The 20696-nt window shown below is 36.9% G+C and overlaps 1 protein-coding gene, 1 long non-coding RNA gene and 1 pseudogene across 4 annotated transcripts in view; 2 read left to right on the top strand and 1 right to left on the bottom strand.

The window, feature by feature from the left end:
- LOC106005821 overlaps nt 1-1083 on the bottom strand; it is a 100395-nt gene extending 99312 nt beyond the window's left edge. Inside the window, exon 1 of the long non-coding RNA XR_001179466.2 lies at nt 957-1083. This is a non-coding gene — a long non-coding RNA (uncharacterized LOC106005821). The remainder of the gene's footprint in view (nt 1-956) is intronic.
- Nucleotides 999-18956, top strand: IRAK1BP1 (interleukin 1 receptor associated kinase 1 binding protein 1). 3 transcript variants are annotated; one of them, XM_004752795.3, is made up of 5 exons: nt 999-1408; nt 9788-9853; nt 15628-15681; nt 18426-18556; nt 18656-18956. In XM_004752795.3, the coding sequence occupies exons 1-5, from the start codon at nt 1094-1096 to the stop codon at nt 18924-18926; spliced, it is 837 nt and encodes a 278-aa protein (XP_004752852.1). In that variant the 5' UTR covers nt 999-1093; the 3' UTR covers nt 18927-18956. The 3 variants fall into 3 exon arrangements, with proteins under 3 accessions (XP_004752852.1, XP_004752854.1, XP_004752853.1); XM_004752796.3 differs by lacking the exon at nt 15628-15681 and having other exon boundaries at nt 1006-1408; XM_004752797.3 differs by lacking the exons at nt 9788-9853; nt 15628-15681 and having other exon boundaries at nt 1000-1408.
- LOC123387861 lies at nt 5545-5660 on the top strand (annotated as a pseudogene).
- Nucleotides 18957-20696: the final 1740 nt, after the last annotated feature.

The following is a 20696-nucleotide window of genomic DNA, read 5'->3' as shown; positions in this document are numbered from 1 at the left end:
AAATGAAAGTGTGAAGGGGGTACCATCTAACTTAGCTGAATTTTTTTTATCTTACTAATCAAAAATAAGAGAAAAATGATAAACTTCATGAGGATTGTGGGTTGGCTTTTTCAGTCTCCTTTCAAGAGAATGCTTGTCTTTCTTTTTAAATTATTTATTTTTAAAAGGATTTCGGTTTTTTTACCCCACAGGGGACCGAAGGGTACTATCTATGTAAAAATATATTTTACATATTTAGTGGTAAGAAGAAATCCCCCCAGTGGGGATCAGTCGGTTGAAGTTTGTAGTGCTCTCTCAAGAAAGGGATATAGATAAGAACCTAGTAGTACTGCACCAACAACGTTCATGTTGAATGAACTTTGATAGCTGTTGAGTCTCTCCTGTCCGTATTCAAAGCCAGAACCATTCTAGAACTTTTAGAGAAAAGTCAAGAGCCGAAAATGATGTCAGATCTATTACTACTATCGTCTCTCCATTATTTTTTCTTTGCTTCCCATATGGCAAGCACTTCCCATACGGAAATGTGAAATGGATTATCCATATGACAGTAAAGGCAATGAAACTGAAACTCTAGAAATTATAAACTCCCAAGATCAAACTGGCAGAGAGCAGTTCATTCCAACAGAAATCTCTCGGGTGCCACGGCGCTGTGGGGCCTCAAAGAGCTCTCTATCCAAGAGGTAGAGTAACGTCAGATTAGGCAAGGCTGGGGACAATGGCAGCGCCGCCTCGCAGAAGTACAAACGCAGTCCGGCTCTGCCCCGCCGGGCCTCCCTGGAGCTTCCCTGGCCGTCAGCTAGTCAGAGGGTCAGACGCGGGCGGTGGGCGTGGAGAGGCGGAGCTCTCAAAGGGAAAACTCACTATGGTCTTTGAAAACCTTAGGTAAACACGCTTAAAACTATAAGGACGTGCCCAGCCAACACCAGGTAAAGGAGGTACAGCAAAAACCTACTCACAGCTCCGACTCAAAAAACTCGGGCTCCCAAGCCCATCCCGGAATCCTTTGCGCCGCGCTCAAGAAAGCCCTGGAACACTTGGGCTCCTTCGGCCGCCGTAGGCTCTGCGTTGCTATGGAAACATAGCTACCTTCACTATGTCGTTGCTACAGGCCCCTCAGTCGCGGGTGTTCGTGGAACTGGTTCCTTGGGCTGACCGGGGCCGGGAGAACAATGTGGTCTCGGGCAGTGAGTTGCTGCCCGGCTTCCGCCGCCCGCTCTCCTCAGCACAGACCCAAACTGCGACTCGTGAGGTGCACGTAAGCGGCACCGCGGAGCTTTCCGCCAGCCCAGACCGGGCGCAGGTGGCGGTGTTAGTGAGCAGCACCAAGGAGACGGCGGCTGAGGCCAAGAAGAGCGTGTGCCGCCGCCTAGACTACATCACGCAGAGCCTCCAGCAGCAGGGCCTGCAGGTGAGAGCTTCGCAGGGGAGGCCACGGGACCGACCGTAAACACCCGAGGCGGAGGTGCGGCCCCGGCGGCCCCTGGAGCCAGGAGGAGGTGGGGAGGGGCTTCAGAGCCTGGGGCGCGTTGGTCTCTCTGGTATTCGAAAGCGCCAGTACCTGGCGGAGTGACACTTCGGCCACCAAAGTTGTTATTCCCCCCATTGACTTTTAAAATGCAAGAAGGCAAATCGAGTAGGTTTTTATGGGGCGGTATTTGCCGCCGTGATTTTGTTCTTAACCTTGATAGGAACTGTTAGACTGGACACTCCAGATGTAAATCATTCTTTGTTTTGATTCTGCACTATGCGATGACCAAGGGCGGGAAAACTCGGCCTGGTCTCTCCTAACCGTGTTAAGCTTCGCGTGGAGTGGCTCTTCAGTATTTTTCGCAAACAGTAACGTGGGTAGGAAAGTGGCATCCATTATCCTTTTATATAGACAAAAAAAAAAAAAAAATTCTGAAGTTATTTTAGTTTTAACTTTCAAGACAGCTGAGCCAGTATATTGTGGATGCCACATGAATGAAATACCTCTACTTACCAGAGATGTCCATGAACCAAACACTGAATACATCTTACCTCGACTCGACTTATAAGAAGAAAAAAATGAACCAGCTTTATGTAATCTGAACGACAGCTCTGTAAGGTTTTAATACCCCTAGTTCGATTTAAAGACGTTAAATCGTGCTCTCAATTTCAGCCAGGGCGGTATTTGAACTTTTGTCTTTTTGAAACTAAAATCTCTATTTGTTCTAACCATAGCTGGCGCCAGATAATTAGAATACAAGAAAATTAGAAACCACAGAACGGATCAACTCATTTCCTTCATTCTACACAGTGGAACTCAAAAGGCCAGAGTTTTGATTTATCCAGGATAACACCAAGTTCATAAAAGTGCTTCTTGTCTATTGTTAGACATGACACAGGCCCAAAAGCAAGTCTTTATTTTAAGGAAAAATATATTTGTACTGCATTTACAAACATAGAATTATTTAAAAAGTCATTTGGAAAAGATGCCTCAATGACAGTTTGAAAGAATTCAGGGGTGCCTGGGTGGCTCAGTGGTTAAGTGTCTGCTTTCAGCTCGGGTCATGATCCCAGCGTCCTGGGGTCCAGCCCAGCATCAGGCTCCCACCTCAGTGAGAAGCCTTCTTCTCCTCCCACTCCACCTGCTTGCGTTCCTTCTCTCATCCTCTCTCTCACTATCAAATAAATAAATAAAATCTTTTAAAAAAAGATACAAGAATTCAAATGCTAATTATAAATAACGTGAATTAAATGGTTTACTATGTAGAAAATTTTCATAAAACTGTTACTAGTGCTGCAGTCCTGTTTGCATATGACTAATTCCTAATTTATTTACACAAAATGTATATCAAGTTCACATGGCTGTAACTTCTAATATGTAAAGCAATAAATTACTACATCTGAATTAATAATTATATTTAATAATATAATTTAATAATTATATTTGGGTTCAGTGTTCAAGACATAGAAGGTCAGTAATCTCCCAATTAAGTATGCAGTCATGGAGATTATTTGTTCAGTAGAAAATGCAAAAAATCAATTATGCGGGCGCCTGGGTGGTTCAGTTGGTTGAGCAGCTGCCTTTGGCTCAGGTCATGATCCTGGACTTCCAGGATTGAGTCCCTCATCGGGCTCCCAGCTCCTTGGGGAGTCGGCTTCTCCCTCTGACCTTCTCCTCTCTCATGTTCTCTCTCACTCATTCTCTCTCAAATAAATAAATAAAATCTTTAAAAAAAATCAATTATGCTACTTTTCAGAATGAATTATAATGGGTTTTCACAAAGTCTTTATTCATTTTAGACTTTGGAGTTTTGGATTTTTAAACATCACTCCCCTACTTACAGGTCTCCTCATATTCCACATTCCTTTGCTTAATAGATGGACCCTAATTCTCTCATTTTCTGTCATCTCTCTGCCCTCCTTGACTAGCTGACTCCCATTTTTTCCTTTAAGAACCAGCCAAGCTCACCTCCTTGGCATTCCTTTTCTAGCATAACACTAGCCTTTGCTAGTTCCATTATTACAAGTGAGGAACATGTTCCATTCCCTACTTGTAATAAAACTTACCATTCTATATTTTAACTGTTGCTTTACTGGTGTCTCCTTCATATTCCAAACTTCTCCAGAGCTTGGACCATTTTCTATCACTTGCTTTGCATTCATGGGTTCAATGGTTTGAACCCATGCTTGATGCTTTTTACACCTCACATAATATATACTCAAAAAGTGGTTTTTGAATGACTAAAAGAAAAAAATGAGGCCCTAAATAAACTATTCAACTCTATTATAGATAATTTTATGATCATATGTAGTTTCACATGTGAAGGCATACCCTCGTTTGTAGTGTTGTTTTCATGGAAAAATGTTTTAAAGTTCTAAGCAGTATTTACTTATTCAACCATCAAACATTTTTTAAGCATTTCCTATCACTGCTTATTTTAAAATAGCACTTAATATGATCTGTAATTATTTTGCTTTCTGGTTTGTATGTTCCCTCCATAGGCTCATAATTTTTTTTTTTTCAATAAATATGTAATAGATTCATGTTGCTGGGCACCTAAAGTAGAGAATGAGTAAAACTTAGTCACTGTGCTGAAGGAGTCTTATGATAGGAATAGACTAATATATAATAAGTGCTGTGAAGAAAATATGTACCTGAGACAATTCAGTAGAGTAAGAGAGGTAATAATGTTCATTTTACTTGAGGGATTCCAGAAAGGTTTCATAATGGAAGTGACTCTCGTGTCAGATCTTGAACAGTGAAAGGAAAGCATTCCAGTTACACACTAGAATGCAGCAAGTATGTGTGTTCTGAGCTCTATATGCAGTGCATTATGGCTAGGACACAGGACTAGATGGGGAAAATGGAGGAGACTGAAGAAGAAAGCTGTAGACAGAACATGGATGAAGGCGTTGTTTGCTATATTGAGGAGTTTGGATATTACTGGGATTAAAAAAAAAAAAACCCACCTGTTTAATTGCTAGACCTTTTGCAAATGTTATCTCATTTCATACTCATTCCCACCACATGAGACTGGCATTTCAGTTGCTGTTTATAGATGAGAACTCTCAAGATCAGAGTGATTATTGGCAGGTAGCTTGCCCAAGGTCATACAGGTAGGAAGTGGCAGAGTTTAGACTCCAGTCAAGAATTTTGACCTCAAACTCTTGCTCTTAACCAATATGTTGCTGCTTTATTGTCTTGGCAATGGGTGACTGAGTTTTAAGTAGGGGTTGTAACAGATGCTATTGATATCCCACACTTGTATCCCTTGGCACTTCACATTTGTGTGCATACAGGCCCAACTTCCATCTGCCAACACTTGTGAATTCCTTGCCAGTTTTTCCGGATGCAGTTTTTCCTGGCTCCACCTACAAGTGGGCCAGCCAGTAGTGCTAAAGAATTAACAACCCCTCTCAAGCTCTAGAAGCCTTCAACTAACAACTGAGAGAAGTGAGTGGAGAGAGACCTTACCCCTTGGGCAGGATAACTGAAGCATGTGTTCTGCCCTGGTTCCCAGAGTTTCTCTGCAGGAATAAGTTCCAGTTGCCCACAGTGGTGACTGCTTGACAAATGCATACTTTAATGGCTTGCTTTCCTTTTGTTTCACCTCTCATTCCCCTGTAGTAGTGTTTCTTGGGATCATCTTAAAAGTTAACTGCCTGTACTGACATCCTTGTCTCAGAGTCCATTTCTGGGGGCATTCAAATGAAGATCGGAAGTAGTAGGAATAGATTGAACATATCATATGAGTTGGCTTCAGTCTTTAATTATTAAAAATGGTGACAAAATTATTTTCCTTGTTGTTAGGTATTTATACGTTTTTTAAATATGTTTTTTGGACATGAATTCCTTGCTTACACATACTTTTAAAAATTAAATTAAAAATTAATTTAATTTAATTTAAATTAAATCTAAAATCTAAAAATTAAAAAATTACAGTCTAGGAGAAAAGTTTACATCTTCACTACAAACATATTCTTGGCATAGTCAGTATTATTTTCTTTTTTAATTTTGCCAATTCAGTAGTCAAAAAAAGTTACTGTCATTTTCTGTGTTTTATTTTTTTACATTTGATCGCTTCTCGGCCTTTTGGCTAAGATCAAGTGTATTTTTTTACATTTGAGATTAAGCTTTTTTCATGTAAATTGCCAATTCATAATACTTTGTCCATTAATTTATGGGAACTTCTAAAAAATTAGTTTCAGCTGTACAGTATAATGATTCAATAATTCTGTACATTTCTCAATGCTCATCAAGATAATTATACTCCTAATCCCCTTTAACAATCTATATCCTACTCCCCTCTTCCCTCTGGCAACCGTCGGTTTGTTCTCTGCAGTTAAGAATCTTTTCTGGTCTCTTTTTGTTTGTTCATTTGCTTTTTTTTTAAGTTCTACATATGAGTATAATCATATGGTATTTGTCTTCTGGCTGACTTATTACTTAGCAGTATGTACTCTACATACATCCATATTGTTAAAAATGGCAAGATTTCATTCCTTTTTTATGACTAATAGTCCAGTGTGTGTGTGTGTGTCTGAATGTCTGTCTCACTTTTTTTTTTTCCTAAGATTTTATTTATTTATTTGACAGAGAGAGACCCAGTGAGACAGGGAACACAGCAGAGGGAGTGGGAGAGAGAGAAGCAGGCTCCCCACACAGCAGAGGATTCCAGGATCCTGGGATCATAACCTGAGCCAAAGGCAGATGCTTAACAACTGAGCCACCCAGGAGCCCCAGTCTCACATCTTCTTTATCCATTCACCTATAGATGAACACTTAGGTTACTTCCATATCTTGGCTATTATAAATAATGCTACAATAAACATAAGGATGCAGACATCTTTTTTAATTAGTGTTTTTGTCTTCTTTGGGTAAATACCTAGTAGTGGAATTACACTGATCATATGGTAATTCTAACTTTTTGAGGAACCACCGTATTGTTTGTGGCTGCACCAGTTTGCAGTCTCAACAGTCGTGTACAAGGGTCCGTTTTTCTCTACATCCTCACTAACATTTGTTATTTCTTGTGTTTTCTGTTTTAGTCGTTCTGACAGATATGAGGTGATATCTCATTGCGGTTTTAATTTGCATTTCCCTGAGATGAGTGATGAGCATCTTTTCATGTGTCTGTTGGCCAACGCTATACCTTCTTTGGAAGAATGTCTATTCGGGTCCTCTGCCCATTTTTTAATTGAATTATTTGTTTTTGTGGTGCTGAGTTGTATAAATTCTTTATCTGTTTTTGATATTAACCCCTTATGGATATATCATTTGCAAATTATCTTTTCCCACTCAGTAGACTGCCTTTTTGTTTTATTGATGGTTTCCTTCCCTGTGTAAAAGCTTTTGATTTTCTTGTAGTATCAATAGCTTAATTTTGCTTTTGTTTTCCTTGCCAGAAGAGACAGACCTAGAAAAATGTCTCTATGGCTATGTAAGAAAAGTTATTGCCTGGGTTTTCTTCTAGGAATTTTATGGTTTTAAGTCTTACATTTAGGTCTTTAATCCATTTTGAGTTTACTTTTATGTATGGTATGAGAAACTGGTACAGTTTCATTCTTTTGCATGTAGCTGTCCAGGTTTCCCAGCACCATCTGTTGAAGAGACTTTTTCCCACTGTATATTCTTGTATCCTTTGTCATAGATTAGTTAATTGTCATAGGCCATATAAGTGTGGGATTATTACTGAGCTCTCTCTTCCATTCCATTCATCTATGTGTCTATTTTTGTGCCAGTATTTACTATTCTGATTACTGCTGCTTTGTAGTATATTTTGATATCTGGGGTTGTGATACCTCTAGCTTTGTTCTTTTTCAAGATTAAGAGAACGTTAAAATTAAGATTATCAGTAATTATTTTATGTATTGCAAAAATTTTCCCAATTTTATCTTTGCCATATAACTTTTTACAGTATTGAACATTCAAAATTTTTAAGTTTTATTTTGTCAAATTCATTAATCTTTTCTGTAGGTCTCTTGCCCTTGGTGTAACACTTATTGGGTCCTTCCAAAGCTTAAGGTTATATAACCATTAACTAATATTTCCTGGAACCTATAGGGACCCTTTATACTACACTAAATATTTGCTATGTTAGAATTTATTTTGGTATAAGGAAAAAAAGGTTTTATTTTCTCCTAAATGGTTAAGTTGCTATACTGAAATCATGTATTGAGGTCTTATCCCTTACTGCTTGTGCAAGAACCTAACTCAAATTGCCTTGAAAATAAAAAGTATTAAAACAATTTTTAACTTAATAAAAATTTAAAAGTATTGCTTTACATAATCTTAAATCAGTAATATGCCCTTTAAGTATGTAGTGGTCAAGACTCTATTTTGATGCAGCTCTCCTGGCTTTCCTGCAGCTTCCTGCATGATACCAAAACAGCTGCAACATTTCCAAGCCTTACACCACATACTGTACCATAACAAGAAAGACAATAGTTCTCATTTTCCACAACCACATAAAAACAAATATTCCTGGGTGCCTGGGTGGCTCAGTCAGTTAAGCGTCTACCTTTGGCTCAGTTCATGATCCTGAGTTCCTGGGTGGAGCCTCCACCTACTTTGGGCTCCTTGCTCAGCAAGGAGTCTGCTTCTGCCTCTCCCCCTGCTTCTGTCTGTGCTCTCTCTCAATGAATATATATATATATATATATATATATATATATATATACACATATAGATATATATATATGCATATACATGTATATGAACATACTCCTGTAGTTCAATGCAAATTGACAACCTAAATTTGTCCTTGTGGCCAGAGAAATGGCATATACTAATTAGCTTCGATTGGATTTCTGCCTATTTTTAACCATAATCTTGTAGCAAGTTAGGTGTGATAATCCTGAATGGTTTAGACCTATGATTATTTACCTTGAACCACAAGTTGCTATGTAGAAAAAGTAGAGGTAGAATGTATGACACAAGGATTCCATACTGCTTCTTATGCCTACTGATTTGAAATGTTACTGGTATTATATTTGCAATCCAGACATTCTTGGATCAGTTTCAGAATACTAGTTCTTTTCATTAGTACCACATTATTTAATTACATCTTGGTAATTATATCTTTGCAAAACATTTGTAGAGCAACTTCTCTCATTACTTTTCTACTAAAAAGATTTCCTGTCTTTGAGGGATATGTTAAATGACAACATGAAGACACAGTCAGAAAATCCAGACAGTATAAAATTCTGCAGTCCAAATAAAACTTCTGTTCATATTTTGCACTGTTTATGTATTAATTTCAGGAGAATTGCCGATTTTATAATATTGTGTCCTGGTACATTTACTCAAGCATTTTTTCTGTGAGGTTTTATGACTTTCTTCATGTTTATCCTTTTTAATTTTACTCCTGCCATAACATGGTTTTTTGTATCTATTCAGAATGTCTACCTTCATAACTTTAGTTGTTCTTATACTGACTGTTTTGTGTTTTAAAATCGGCCCTTTATATTTGGATATAAAATAGCTTTCCAGGAGCATAATTGGGAAAACTTAATGGACTAGGCCGGTATATTTTAGTATTTTTTAGTTTGTAGCCGATATCGCAGGATTTCCCAATCTCAACATTATTTTTAACATCCTCATCGAAAACAATTCTTTGTTATGGGGAACTGTCCTCTGCACTCTAGAATATTTAGCTATATTCCTGGCCCCTACCCATCAGGTGACCAACTTGTCCTAATTTACCTAGGACTGTCCCAGTTTTGCAACTGATAGTCCCATATCTCAGGAACCTCCTTGGTTCCTGGTAAACAGGAGCATTTATTCACTGTCTAGTTACTACATCACATTAGTGTACTCCCCTAACCCATTTTAACAACCGAATATACCTCCAGACATTAACAAATTTCCCTGGGGAGCAAAATTTCCTTTTACCTTGGGAACCATTACCCTATAGTTAAGCAGAAAATCTCATATTTTCTCATTACCAGGAATATAACCACACTGAAACAAATTTAGGTTTATTTAGCATGATCAGCAGACATACCCCTGTAACATTCAGAATGCTTTATGTACAAATAATTCCTCATTTGTATACCACTCTTAAGTTCCTACTTTGTGTACTAATGTAAAAATTACTACAAATAAAGTGACGATTATGAAATTTTCAGCAAATATTTATAGACTTTGAATTTATTTTATGTAACTTTTAGGAAAGTTTTAAACATGAAGCAAACCAGTTCTTTCCACATACTCTGTCATTCTGATTTTAGTAAGTTCAGGTTTCTACTTTATGTTTTAGAGTCACTGCATTTAGTAGCCAAACCGTTAGTAATCATACTCTTGTACTTTCTGCTTCAGGCAGAAAATGTAACTGTGACAAAGGATTTTAGAAGAGTGGAAAATGCTTATCACATGGAAGCAGAGGTATGTACTTATCATGACAAATAATTGGAAACAGCATGACTTTGTGGGAACAATTTGCATTTATTTTTGTACTTGAAAGATACAGGAGAAATTCTTCTCATGGTATTAATAAAAGATTATTTTTCTCAAAATCACTCTTGGTATTAATATCTGTGGAGTTTTTTGTTTACTTACTTTTTTTAGTAATCTCTACAACCAACATGGGGCTTGAACTCAGGACCTCAAGATCAAGAGTCACATGCTCTTCCCACTGAGCCAGCCAGGTGCCCCTGTGTGAACTTTTAAAATAAATTTTAATGAGCTTTATTTGCGAGAAATAATTTTGAAATGGAATAAAAATAGTAAGGAGGAAGTGGCAGTTAATTGCCACCTAATAAAATTGTAATAAAATTATCACTTTGTAAGCAGGAAACACTATAGGAGAGAAATTTCTCCTCAGATAAAATGTAAATTAATAAACATAAGGATTAAAACACTTTCAACATTCTTTTCTTTTGTAATGCAATTTTACTGTGTTGTGGTAAGTTAAATTTTATTTAAAAATAAAACCACTTGTGGGCTCCTTTGTGGCTCAGTTGGTTAAGCATCGGACTCTTGATTTTGCCTCAGGTCATAAACTCAGGGTCATGAGATGAGTTCCACTTTGGGTTCTGTGTTCACTAAGGAGTCTGAGATTCTCTCCCTCTCCACATGTGCATTCACACTCTCTAAAATGAATAAGTCTTCAAAAATAAAAACCACTTGGGGCACCTTGTTGGCTTAGTAGATCTGTCAACTCTTGATGCTGGGGGTTGTGAGTTCACGCCCCACATTGAGTGTACAGAATAAAAATAAAATCTTTAAGGGGCATCTAGGTGGCTCAGTCAGTTAAGTGTCTGACTTAGCTCAGGTCATGATCTCAGGATTCTGTGATGGAGCCCCAAGCCCATGTTGGGCTCTGTCCTCACCAGGGAGTCTACTTGTCCCTCCCCCTCTCCCTCTCCTCTTGCTTATCCTCTCTCTTTCTCTCTCAAATAAAATCTTTAAAACTAAAATAAAATCTTTAAAATAATTTTAAAAGTAACAAAATAAAAAGCACTCAACCTTTGCCCAGATTAGAAAGAACAAAATATTTTTTGTGCACTCACTGATAACATTTAGTTCCTACTACTGCCTATACTTTTTACTTATCTTTATAGATTTTTATGATCAGGATTTCATGAAATCAGAGTATGTATAGCTGTGGTTAGGTTATAGGACAGCTGTTGTTTCAGCTTCCAAACATCTTAGGATAGGTGCTAGGTCCATACTGCCTCCTGTCACAGGAAGCAAACAAGAATGGAGTTAGAGTGGACTCTTATTGATCTAGTCAGATAACCTTTACGTTAGAGGTGGGAAATTTCTCGAGAAATCATCTGTCCTTCAGGCAGATAATAGATTATTTTTCTAGTATTAAGGATAACTTGGGCTCAGACTTCTCAAAGACTTGCAAGAATTAGAATGGAAATTAGAATCCTGGCTTCTTACCTCTTTGAGATAGTAATTTTTACAAACATTGTTGTTCCAAGTACTTAATTTAATAGTTTTGTGATTTCACCACTTAAGATTATCAATTAATTGAACTATCTCAAGGAATTTTAAAATTACTCATGATAATTTTAGGAATCCACATGACAAAATTTATTTTATAGTAGTTGGGACTAAAAAGTATCTTTCAAAACAAGTTGAAAGGGGTCTGAGGGAATGGACAAAATGGGTGAGGGAGTGGGGAGAGGTATAGTCTTCCAGTTATGGAATGACTAAGTCATAGAAATGAAAGGTACAGCATAGGGCATACAGTCAGTAGTAGTGTAACAGTGTTGTATGGTGACAGATGGTAGCCACACACACTTCTGGTGAGCAGAGCCCAAAGTATAGACTTGCTGGGGCACCGGGCCGGCTGGATTGGTTGGTGGAGCATGTGACTCTCCATCTTGGTGTTGATAAGTTCTAGCCCCATGTTGGGTGTAGAGATTACTTAAAATCTTTAAAAAAAAAAAAAAGTATAGATTTGCTCAATCACTGTGTTGTGTACCTGAAACTAATGTGACATGTATGCCAACTATAGTTTTTTAAAAAGGGAGTTATTAAAAAAGAGAGTTATGAAACTTCTCAGATGTGAAAAGTTTTAATATAATTTTTAATGATTTTTATTATATACACTATGATATCATTGTCTCATATCAATTGTTTTCTTAAAATAGGTTTTCAGTTTGGGACTTTTTTGGGTGATATTCACAGTAGAGATTAGATGTCCAAAAAAAAAAAAAAAATCACAACAGGGGATAGAACAGAGTAGTAAGATTCCATATTATGGAGATCAAAAGCCGGGAGTTACTCTGGAACTCCTCCAGTAGTTACTGCCTGTCAGGATTTCAGGCTATAGTGAATGTTCATTGGCTCAGATTATCTTAAGTAAATTGGGTTTATTGTGAGGGTAACACCAGGAAGTAAGGAGGAAAAAGAATGGCCCCAGCAAATGCACAGACAGGCTTCATGGAAAACTGGCATGTTTTTCAGATTGAGTTGTTTTAGGGACTCACTGTGCAGTTACAGAAAATGCATTAGAGCTGCTTGTTTTGCTATAAGAACATGACTAAATGAGGACTTGGCTAAACACTGCTCATCTTCCTTCTGCTATACTTATTTCTTAACTTCATGTACTCAGTTTCTTCAGAGAATCTGATTATATTTTGTATAGAGTTCCTCAATAGCCAGAATTCTTATATCCTGCCATCTGCAGTCAGTGGAGACCAGGGGTCACAATGTACAAAATAATGTCTAACATACTAATATTCTCATGGACAGTTAAATATATAAAGTAAGATCAGATGGTAGAACATTACATAATAACTAAAATTTTCATCCTGAAAGGGACTTCAGAGATTCTTTATCTAAACTCCCACCTACCCTCTCTTTATTTTAAAGATAATACCGAAAGTTAGAAATTATGTAAGTGCATGAATATAAAAAGTTTCTTCCATTTTCAGACATCTAATCAATACAATATTTTATAACATTAAGCCAGAATTGACTTACTAGTATTCCTCCATTATGCACCTCTCCAAGAACAAAAGACTAAACTTGTTCCTTCAGATAGATACTTGAGGTTCAGTAGCATGTTGATGCTACTTTTTTCTTCTCCAGGGGTAAGACTCCCCAGTTTCTTTAGTCATTTCTTATAGTAAGACAAACTCTTTATTGAGCTAATTTCCATCTATGATTTAGCCAATAAGTAGTAGAGAAGGATGATTATCTTCTTTATCCTAGAATGTTTAAGACTGAACTTCTTATACTCGCATCACAGTGTTAACCTTCTTTTGAGCTCACAGGCCTAATTAGTAATTACAATTAACTGAACTTTCTCACATGCTGATTTTAAGTCAAATTTCTCTTATTTTATACTTTGTTATTGCTATTTCAAAATGAAATGTGTTTAAATTTATCTCTGTAAAATTTTATCCACTAGATTTAACCTGTATTTCCAGCCTGTTAGGATCTTTTTGGATCTTGATTTTATCAAGCAGCGTTTATAGTCCATCCTGCCAGCTTTCTGTCACCTGCTGATCTGATCATCTGTGTACCCATCTGTGTAATTAATAAAAATATTAAGTAGCATTAATCAACTATGACACTAACCAACAATGTTGCCATGAAGACTATATGTCAGTATATCCTAAGATTTATTTAAATAAGTAAAATATAAATACTTTATTGCTATAGTATTTCTCTGATAACTTGCCACCTAGGAAGTCAAGTTTAGTACATGATGACTTGTTCTTAATCTCAAATCTACATCCTCAATAGATTAGCCTTTGGATAGAAATAATTTGGCAGTGGTTCGGAAGATAGTTTAGAAGAGAAGCATTGAGTTGGTGAACTTCGCTCTCAGGAATAAAAGCAAAGTCAAAAGTCAGATTGTTTTCTACTTAATATCTCATCAAGAAACTCAATACTTAGAGAACCTTATAAGACTTACAGTCTTTAGTTCCTGTGTTCTTATTTTATTGTTCCAGAACCATTAAAATGAGAAAGGTTTGTATTCTTTTCTTTAGAGACAGGACTAAGAAAGCAGTGAAGATTTAAAGAGGGAAGATAAGAACAGATTGTGGCAAAATGACAAAAGAAAATATGCAAAGTATTTGAGGCCTGTGGCAATAGAACAAAATGATACAACAAATGATAGAACAAAGGGCCTTGTCTTCTTTCCTTCTCACAGAAAACCTTTTTTCTTTCTTTTCTAATTTCTTACAAACTAATTTTTAAAATAATCTGTTCTAGAATCCTGCTTAGAATTGAAAAGCATCTACCCTACTACATGCAGTTTGTTCAGTGTTATCTGCTGTACTTTTTTTGGAAATTAGAACTCAAAGTATTTTTAAAGAGGACTTTGGCCTGGTTGTTTTTTTTTTTTTTATGGTAATTGAGAGTAGCAATAATTCAGAAGTCTCATTTGCAGAAATTTTTAATAAACAGATTTTACTTATCTAATAGACAAATTCATTGAAAGCACTTAAAATCTCCTATTTTCGGGGTATCTGGCTGGCTGAGTCAGCAGAGCACGCAGCTCTTGACTTGGGATCTTGAATTTGAGCTCCATGTTAGGGGGTAGAGTTTACTTAAAAAAACAGGAAAAAAACCCACCACCTATTTTGGAGTTCAGTTTCTTTTTCAGTACTAAAATTTCTTTCTTTCTTTTTTTTTTTTTTAAAGATTTTATTTATTTATTTGACAGAGAGAGATCACAAGCAGGCAGAGAGACAGGCAGAGAGAGAGGAGGAAGCAGGCTCCCTGCTGAGCAGAGAGCCCGATGCGGGGCTCGATCCCAAGACCCTGAGATCATGACCCGAGCTGAAGGTAGCGGCTTAACCACTGAGCCACCCAGGCGCCCCAGTACTAAAATTTCTAAACTAATGATTCTTCTTGACCAAAGAGATGGGAAGCATTTATGTCTCAGTCTGTTTTATAATTTAATATAGCTAGTACAAGATAGTATGTAAAATCTATATATGTGTGTAGATTTGTAATCACATTATTTTGCCCTGAAGAAACATATAGAGGATTTTGAATATGATATATGAATTTATCTTGAATTTTTTTATCTGCAATGTATGAGATAGATTGAAAGTTTTTTATCCTGAATACCTCTTTTTAAATATTGTGATGCAACACCTCTATTCTTTAGTAAAGTGACTCTGCCTCATTAACTTGGATTTCTACCTAGCTGTGTATTGATTATACACCACATTACTGAATTTAAAAGAAGTTCAGGGCATTGGAAGGCTTAAAGCAGTTCTTAAACTGTTAGAAAAAGCAGAATACAGTTTTTTTTCTACTAATTTACTTCTTGCTAATCATTTTACCCACACATTCCTAAACTATAGTTTGTCCGTGCTTTGGGACAAAGACAAAGAGCTGATAGTCTGTTCACCAATGTAGATGTAGCTCTAAAAGCTCATCTGCTAACTTTGTAAGTCATGGTAGTGATAAGGAGGATGCAGGGCAGAGAAAATTGTGTCTGGGCAACTCTGAAACTGATCTCAACAGATAGATTTTCCTGTTATGTCTAGACATAGAGCAGGTAAGTACCACATGTTAAACCTGATTCTGTGGGATTAGATTTGCCTCAGATAATTAGGGGTGGTAGGGAATTGGGGAAAAAAAAAAAAAAAGAACCAGTATCTTTTCTGAAAACTGCTTAGGAATTTTCACTGTCCTTCCTTCCATATACTACTACTTTTTTTTTTTTTAAATAGCAAAGAATACCAAGGATGCATACAAAAGATTCAGCATGTTTCATAGCAAAGCAGGTATATATTTATAAACACTGTTTTCATTTTAAGCTGTCAGAGTAGAAATTGGAAATTTTTTTTTAAATAAAATTTATTTCAGGGCCCTGTGTCGCAGTCAGTCAATGTCCGACTCTTAGTTTCTACTCAGGTCATTATCTCGGTTTCTTGAGATCAAACCCTGCATCAGATTCTGAGCTCAACAGGGAGTCTGCTAAGTTTCTGGCTCCCTATCCTGCTCCTCCCCCACATTTGTTCATTCTCTCACTCTAAAATAAATCTTAAAAAAAAAAAATTTAATTCAAGGACACTTATGTAGCAAAGAATTGCTTTTGTTGATACTTGGAACCTGTTATGCTCAATCACTTTAATCTGCATGCAAAGAAACCTTTGAACTCTCAAAACCTCTCAAATTTAGTTACCTTCCAACTCCACAGAGGCACTGTAAATCTTGCTATATTTCATAACATGTAATGAAGTGTATATACAGTGCCTCTGTGACACTCTTACAGGTTAAATATAGCAACAAGAGACAGGATTTTTTCCATACACTATACAAATGCAGAAAAGTATTATATTGTCTTTTTTTTTCTTTTTTTTTTAGGGAGAGTGAGCACACAAGTGGTGAGGGGACAGAAGGGGAGAGAGAATCTTAATCTCACAACCCTGATATCATGACCTGAGCCAAAATCGAGTCACATGCTTAACCAACTGAGCTACTTAGGCATCCCTTTATTTTTCATTGTTTTTTAAAGATTATTTGAGAGTGAGAAAGAGAGAGCACAAGCGGCAGAGGAGGCAGAGGGAGATAATCTTCAAGCAGACTCTCTGCTGAGCACAGAGCTGGTAAGGGGCTTAATCTCACAACCCTGAGATCATGACCTAAACCTAAGAGCCACCCAGAAGCCCCCTGTATCTATTATTAAAGGTAGTCTACGGGCATTTTGGAACTTTGATTTTTCAACCAGGAAGGAAAGGCAAAATTTTTAACTATTCAGAGGTTAAAAACTAGCAACCTGGATGAGGCTGGGGATATTGATTTTTGACTAATAGATTGATATTTTGACTGATACCATAATTTAAAAAAAAAAATACTTAAAAGACTTCTCTTAAAAAGACAGACAAGACTTCTGCTTCTGGCTGAGATAGAATAACATGAACCAGATTTACCTTCCCACCTGAAACCAAAAAATGTACAAAGTATGTGAAAGAGTGCTTTTCAAAGAGTGATTATAAGGAAGTGAAACACAGTGATCCCTGAGAAAAAAGAAACAAAAGGTCCTACTGTGTTGGTGTGCTTCGGTGGCTCAGTCACTTAAGAATCTGCCTCTGGGGGTGCCTGGGTGGCTCAGTGGGTTAAAGCCTCTGCCTTCGGCTCGTGTCATGATCTCAGGGTCCTGAGATCAAGCCCTGAATTGGGCTCCCTGCTAGGCTTGGAGCCTGCTTCCCTCTCTTTCTTTGCCTGCCTCTCTGCCTACTTATGATCTCTCTGTATCAAATAAATAAATAAAACCTTTAAAAAAAAAAAAAAGAATCTGCCTTTGGCTCAGGTCATGATCCTGGGATCCAGCCCCATGCAGGGTGCAGTGTTGGTCTTCCTGCTCAGCTGAGAGCCTGCTTCCCGCTCTCCCTCTGTCCCTCCCCCAACTCGTTCTCTCTCTCTCTCTCTCTCTCTCAAATAAATAAAATCTTGCAGGGGGGGGGGGGAGTCCTACCATGTCCATATTGCTGTTAAGAGTGTCCAGGCACCTTCCCAGGGAAGGGAAACCACACAGAGCCTGGCAAACTCCTTGTATTGAGGAAGTGGAATTGAGAGCCCAAACAAGACGGCTAGAGAGTTTGTAGGAGAGTCGAGGGCTACACAAAGAGAGGTCTTCAGAGAACTACAGAGGGAACACCTCCCCCATTCCCTCAAGTATTCAGCAGAATACTCATTAGCACATACATGCACAGAAATGACCAGAGGCTAGAAAAAAAGTCACCCCAAAAATTAGAGGAAACAGTGTTTGGGGTTCATATAAGGCTGAGGTACAACACCGGCCAGACTAGAAAATCTTGATTAATAGGGCATGAGGTGGAGTATAGACACTTCTCTATACTCATCAGGGGGTAATAATTAGTGCCAGATTGAACATTACTCTAATCCCACCTAACAGGTTTTTTGTTTGTTTGTTTTTTTAATTTCTTTGAGAGCAAGCAAGCAAGAGAGGGAGCTAACATGGGCTGCGGGGTAGGGGGAGAGGCAGAGGGAAAAGCAGACTCCCCACTGAGCAGGGAGCCTGATGCGGGGCTTCATCCCAGGACCCTGGAATCATGACTCCAGCCAAAGGCAGAGGTCCAGCCAACTGAGCCAGTAAATCTTAAAAGCAAACCTAAAGAGATCAGTATTTATAGAAATACAAGAATATCCAATACCCCCCATAAAGTTAATTTACAGATTGCCTTGCATGCAAAATAGCATGGAAATAAAGCTCACAATAAGGATAAAAGAATCAAACCCATCCAGAACCAATGTAGATATTAGAATTAACAGACAAGATCATTAGTTATTATAGCTGAATTTCATATGTTGAAAAGTTGAGACACTACTTTAAAAAAATTCAATAAAATGTAATTTAGTTGTAAGGGTCAAGTAGGCTTATCTGTCACATATTATAAAATGACCTCATTATTATCTGGCTTTACTTCTTTTACTCACATTTAGAGAAAATTTTGAAAGAATGCATCAACCATGAAAATAATTTCAAGTGTCATTTCATTTACAGGTCTGCATTACATTTACTGAATTTGGAAAAATGCAAAATATTTGTAACTTTCTTATTGAAAAGTTAGATAGCTCTGTTGTCATCAGCCAACCCCAGTTCTATCATACTCCAAGTTCTGTTGAGAATCTTCGGTAAGTTAAGTACATCTTTAACTAAATTACCAATTAAAACTATTCAGTGTTAGAGTTCATTGAATGTCATATTAATAATGTCTGCATTTAATTCCCAAGACGAAAAGCCTGTCTTGTTGCTGTTGAGAACGCACGGCGCAAAGCTCAAGAAGTCTGTAACGTTGTTGGCCAAACTCTAGGAAAACCTTTATTAATCAAAGAAGAAGAAACAAAAGAATGGGAAGGCCAGATAGATGATCTCCAGTCATCCAGACTCTCAGGTTCATTAACCGTACAACAAAAAATCAAAAGTGCAACAATACATGCTGCTTCAAAAGTATTTATAACTTTTGAAGTAAAGGGCAAAGAGAAGAAAAGAAAAAACCTCTGAAATTCCAACTAAAATATATTGTTTGTATCATTTTATTTTTATACTTTTTATTTTTGCTTTGTCCTGAAAATATATATTGTATATTCTATAAAGTATTTCTCCCCAAAATCTGTCAGTTCTTGAATATAGTTCCACAAATACCTAGGTTTACTTTCCATTTTTAAAAACTTACTATGGGGGGACGCCTGGGTGGCTTAGTTGGTTAAGCCACTGCCTTCAGCTCAGGTCATGGTCCCAGGGTCCGGGAATTGAGTCACATCTGCTCCTTGCTCAGCAGGGAGCCTGCTTCTCTCTCTGCCTCTGTCTGCCTCTCTGCCTGCTTGTGCTCGCTTGCTCACTGTCTCTCTCTCGCTCTCTCTCTGACAAATAAATAAAATCTTTGACAAAAAACTTATTATGGCAAATACTCTGAAAATAAATATGTTATATGTGCACAATTATATACTGACAATATAAGTCATGTATAAGAAATTTTTATATTTCTACTACAGGAATAAATATTGGCAGTCTTAATGACAAGGAATACATAACTTTTGATAAAAGGGTAGTGAGGTATACTAGGAAAATATTTTGATGCCAGGAATAAAATATATAAACCAGATCCTCTTCACCAGGCTCCTTTGATTATACCAGCACTTTCCAATACAAATAAATGCAAGCCACATATGTAATTTAGAATTACTTAGGAGATATATATTTTAAAAAGTAAAATATAAAAAATAAAAAAGCAGTTGAAACTAAGTTTAATATTTAATTTAATCTAAGGTGTCCAAAATATTATTATTTCAGTATATAATCAATATTTTTAAAATAATTATTTTATTTAATTATTTAATTAATTATTTATTTAATTATTTAAAATAATTATTTTAAAAATAATTTCTATTTTTTATACTAAGTTTTCAAAATTTTATTTAATTATTTTATTTAATTATTTAATTAATTATTTATTTAATTATTTAAAATAATTATTTTAAAAATAATTTCTATTTTTTATACTAAGTTTTCAAAATTTGTAGTTTACATCATAACATCTTAATTCATATACTAAATTTTCATCAGAAATACCTGATCTGTATTTATTTCCTAAAATGTAGTTGAAAAACTAGATTCATACATGCAAGTTCCAAACAAGATTAAAAGAGCTAGTAACTCTACATCAAGAAGCAATTTCAGGTAGCAATTTTCAAATTAAATTTTTTAAAAATTTAAAATTCAGTTCCTTTATTATACTAGACACCATTTTAAGTACTTGAAGTGGTTTAATGGCTACTGTGTTGGACAGTGCAGGGTTCTACACTTGCGATAATACCTTCAGGCTGTTTGAGATGTAGCAGCAAGTACCTGACATTCCTGTTGCATGGCACATTATCTGCAAGTGATCATCAACCAGAACTGTTAGGCAGCACAGGTTTCCCATTCCCCACCACAGAGGTATGGGCCCTAGGGTTTTTCCTCTGACCTATCTCCATCCTCCTATACCAATATTATTTTCCTACCACACGCTCCAGTATGCAGTTTATATCCCTGCCCACTTCCTTAAGTGGCACTGAAATAGTTTTATCCATCTCCTCTGTAGGGTCCGTGGCAGGAGGGAAAGTGAAAGCTAAGAAGAAAAGCTTTAGGATCTGACACCCTGTGTTCAAATTCAGACTTTACAGCTTTATTACTAAAGGAGTGTAAGCTGCTTTAGAATGAAGATCTTATCTTGTTCATAGCTGCATTCTCAAACCTGACGTAGTGTCAGGGCCAACAAAGAGTAGGCTCTCA

Source organism: Mustela putorius, unplaced genomic scaffold (genome assembly GCF_011764305.1).
Source record: "Mustela putorius furo isolate JIRA1106 unplaced genomic scaffold, ASM1176430v1.1 tig00003863_pilon_pilon_pilon, whole genome shotgun sequence".
In the NCBI taxonomy this organism is placed as follows: domain Eukaryota; kingdom Metazoa; phylum Chordata; class Mammalia; order Carnivora; family Mustelidae; genus Mustela; species Mustela putorius.
Note: the sequence above shows the minus strand (reverse complement) of the source record. Positions and strands in the feature narration are given on the sequence as shown.

Coding starts and splice junctions, on each gene's coding strand:
- IRAK1BP1 (XM_004752795.3), top strand. CDS start 1,094: ATGTCGTTGCTACAGGCCCCTCAGTCGCGGGTGTTCGTGGAACTGGTT. Junction 1,409..9,787: donor TCCAGCAGCAGGGCCTGCAG/GTGAGAGCTTCG, acceptor TTTCTGCTTCAG/GCAGAAAATGTAACTGTGAC. Junction 15,682..18,425: donor CATGTTTCATAGCAAAGCAG/GTATATATTTAT, acceptor TTTCATTTACAG/GTCTGCATTACATTTACTGA.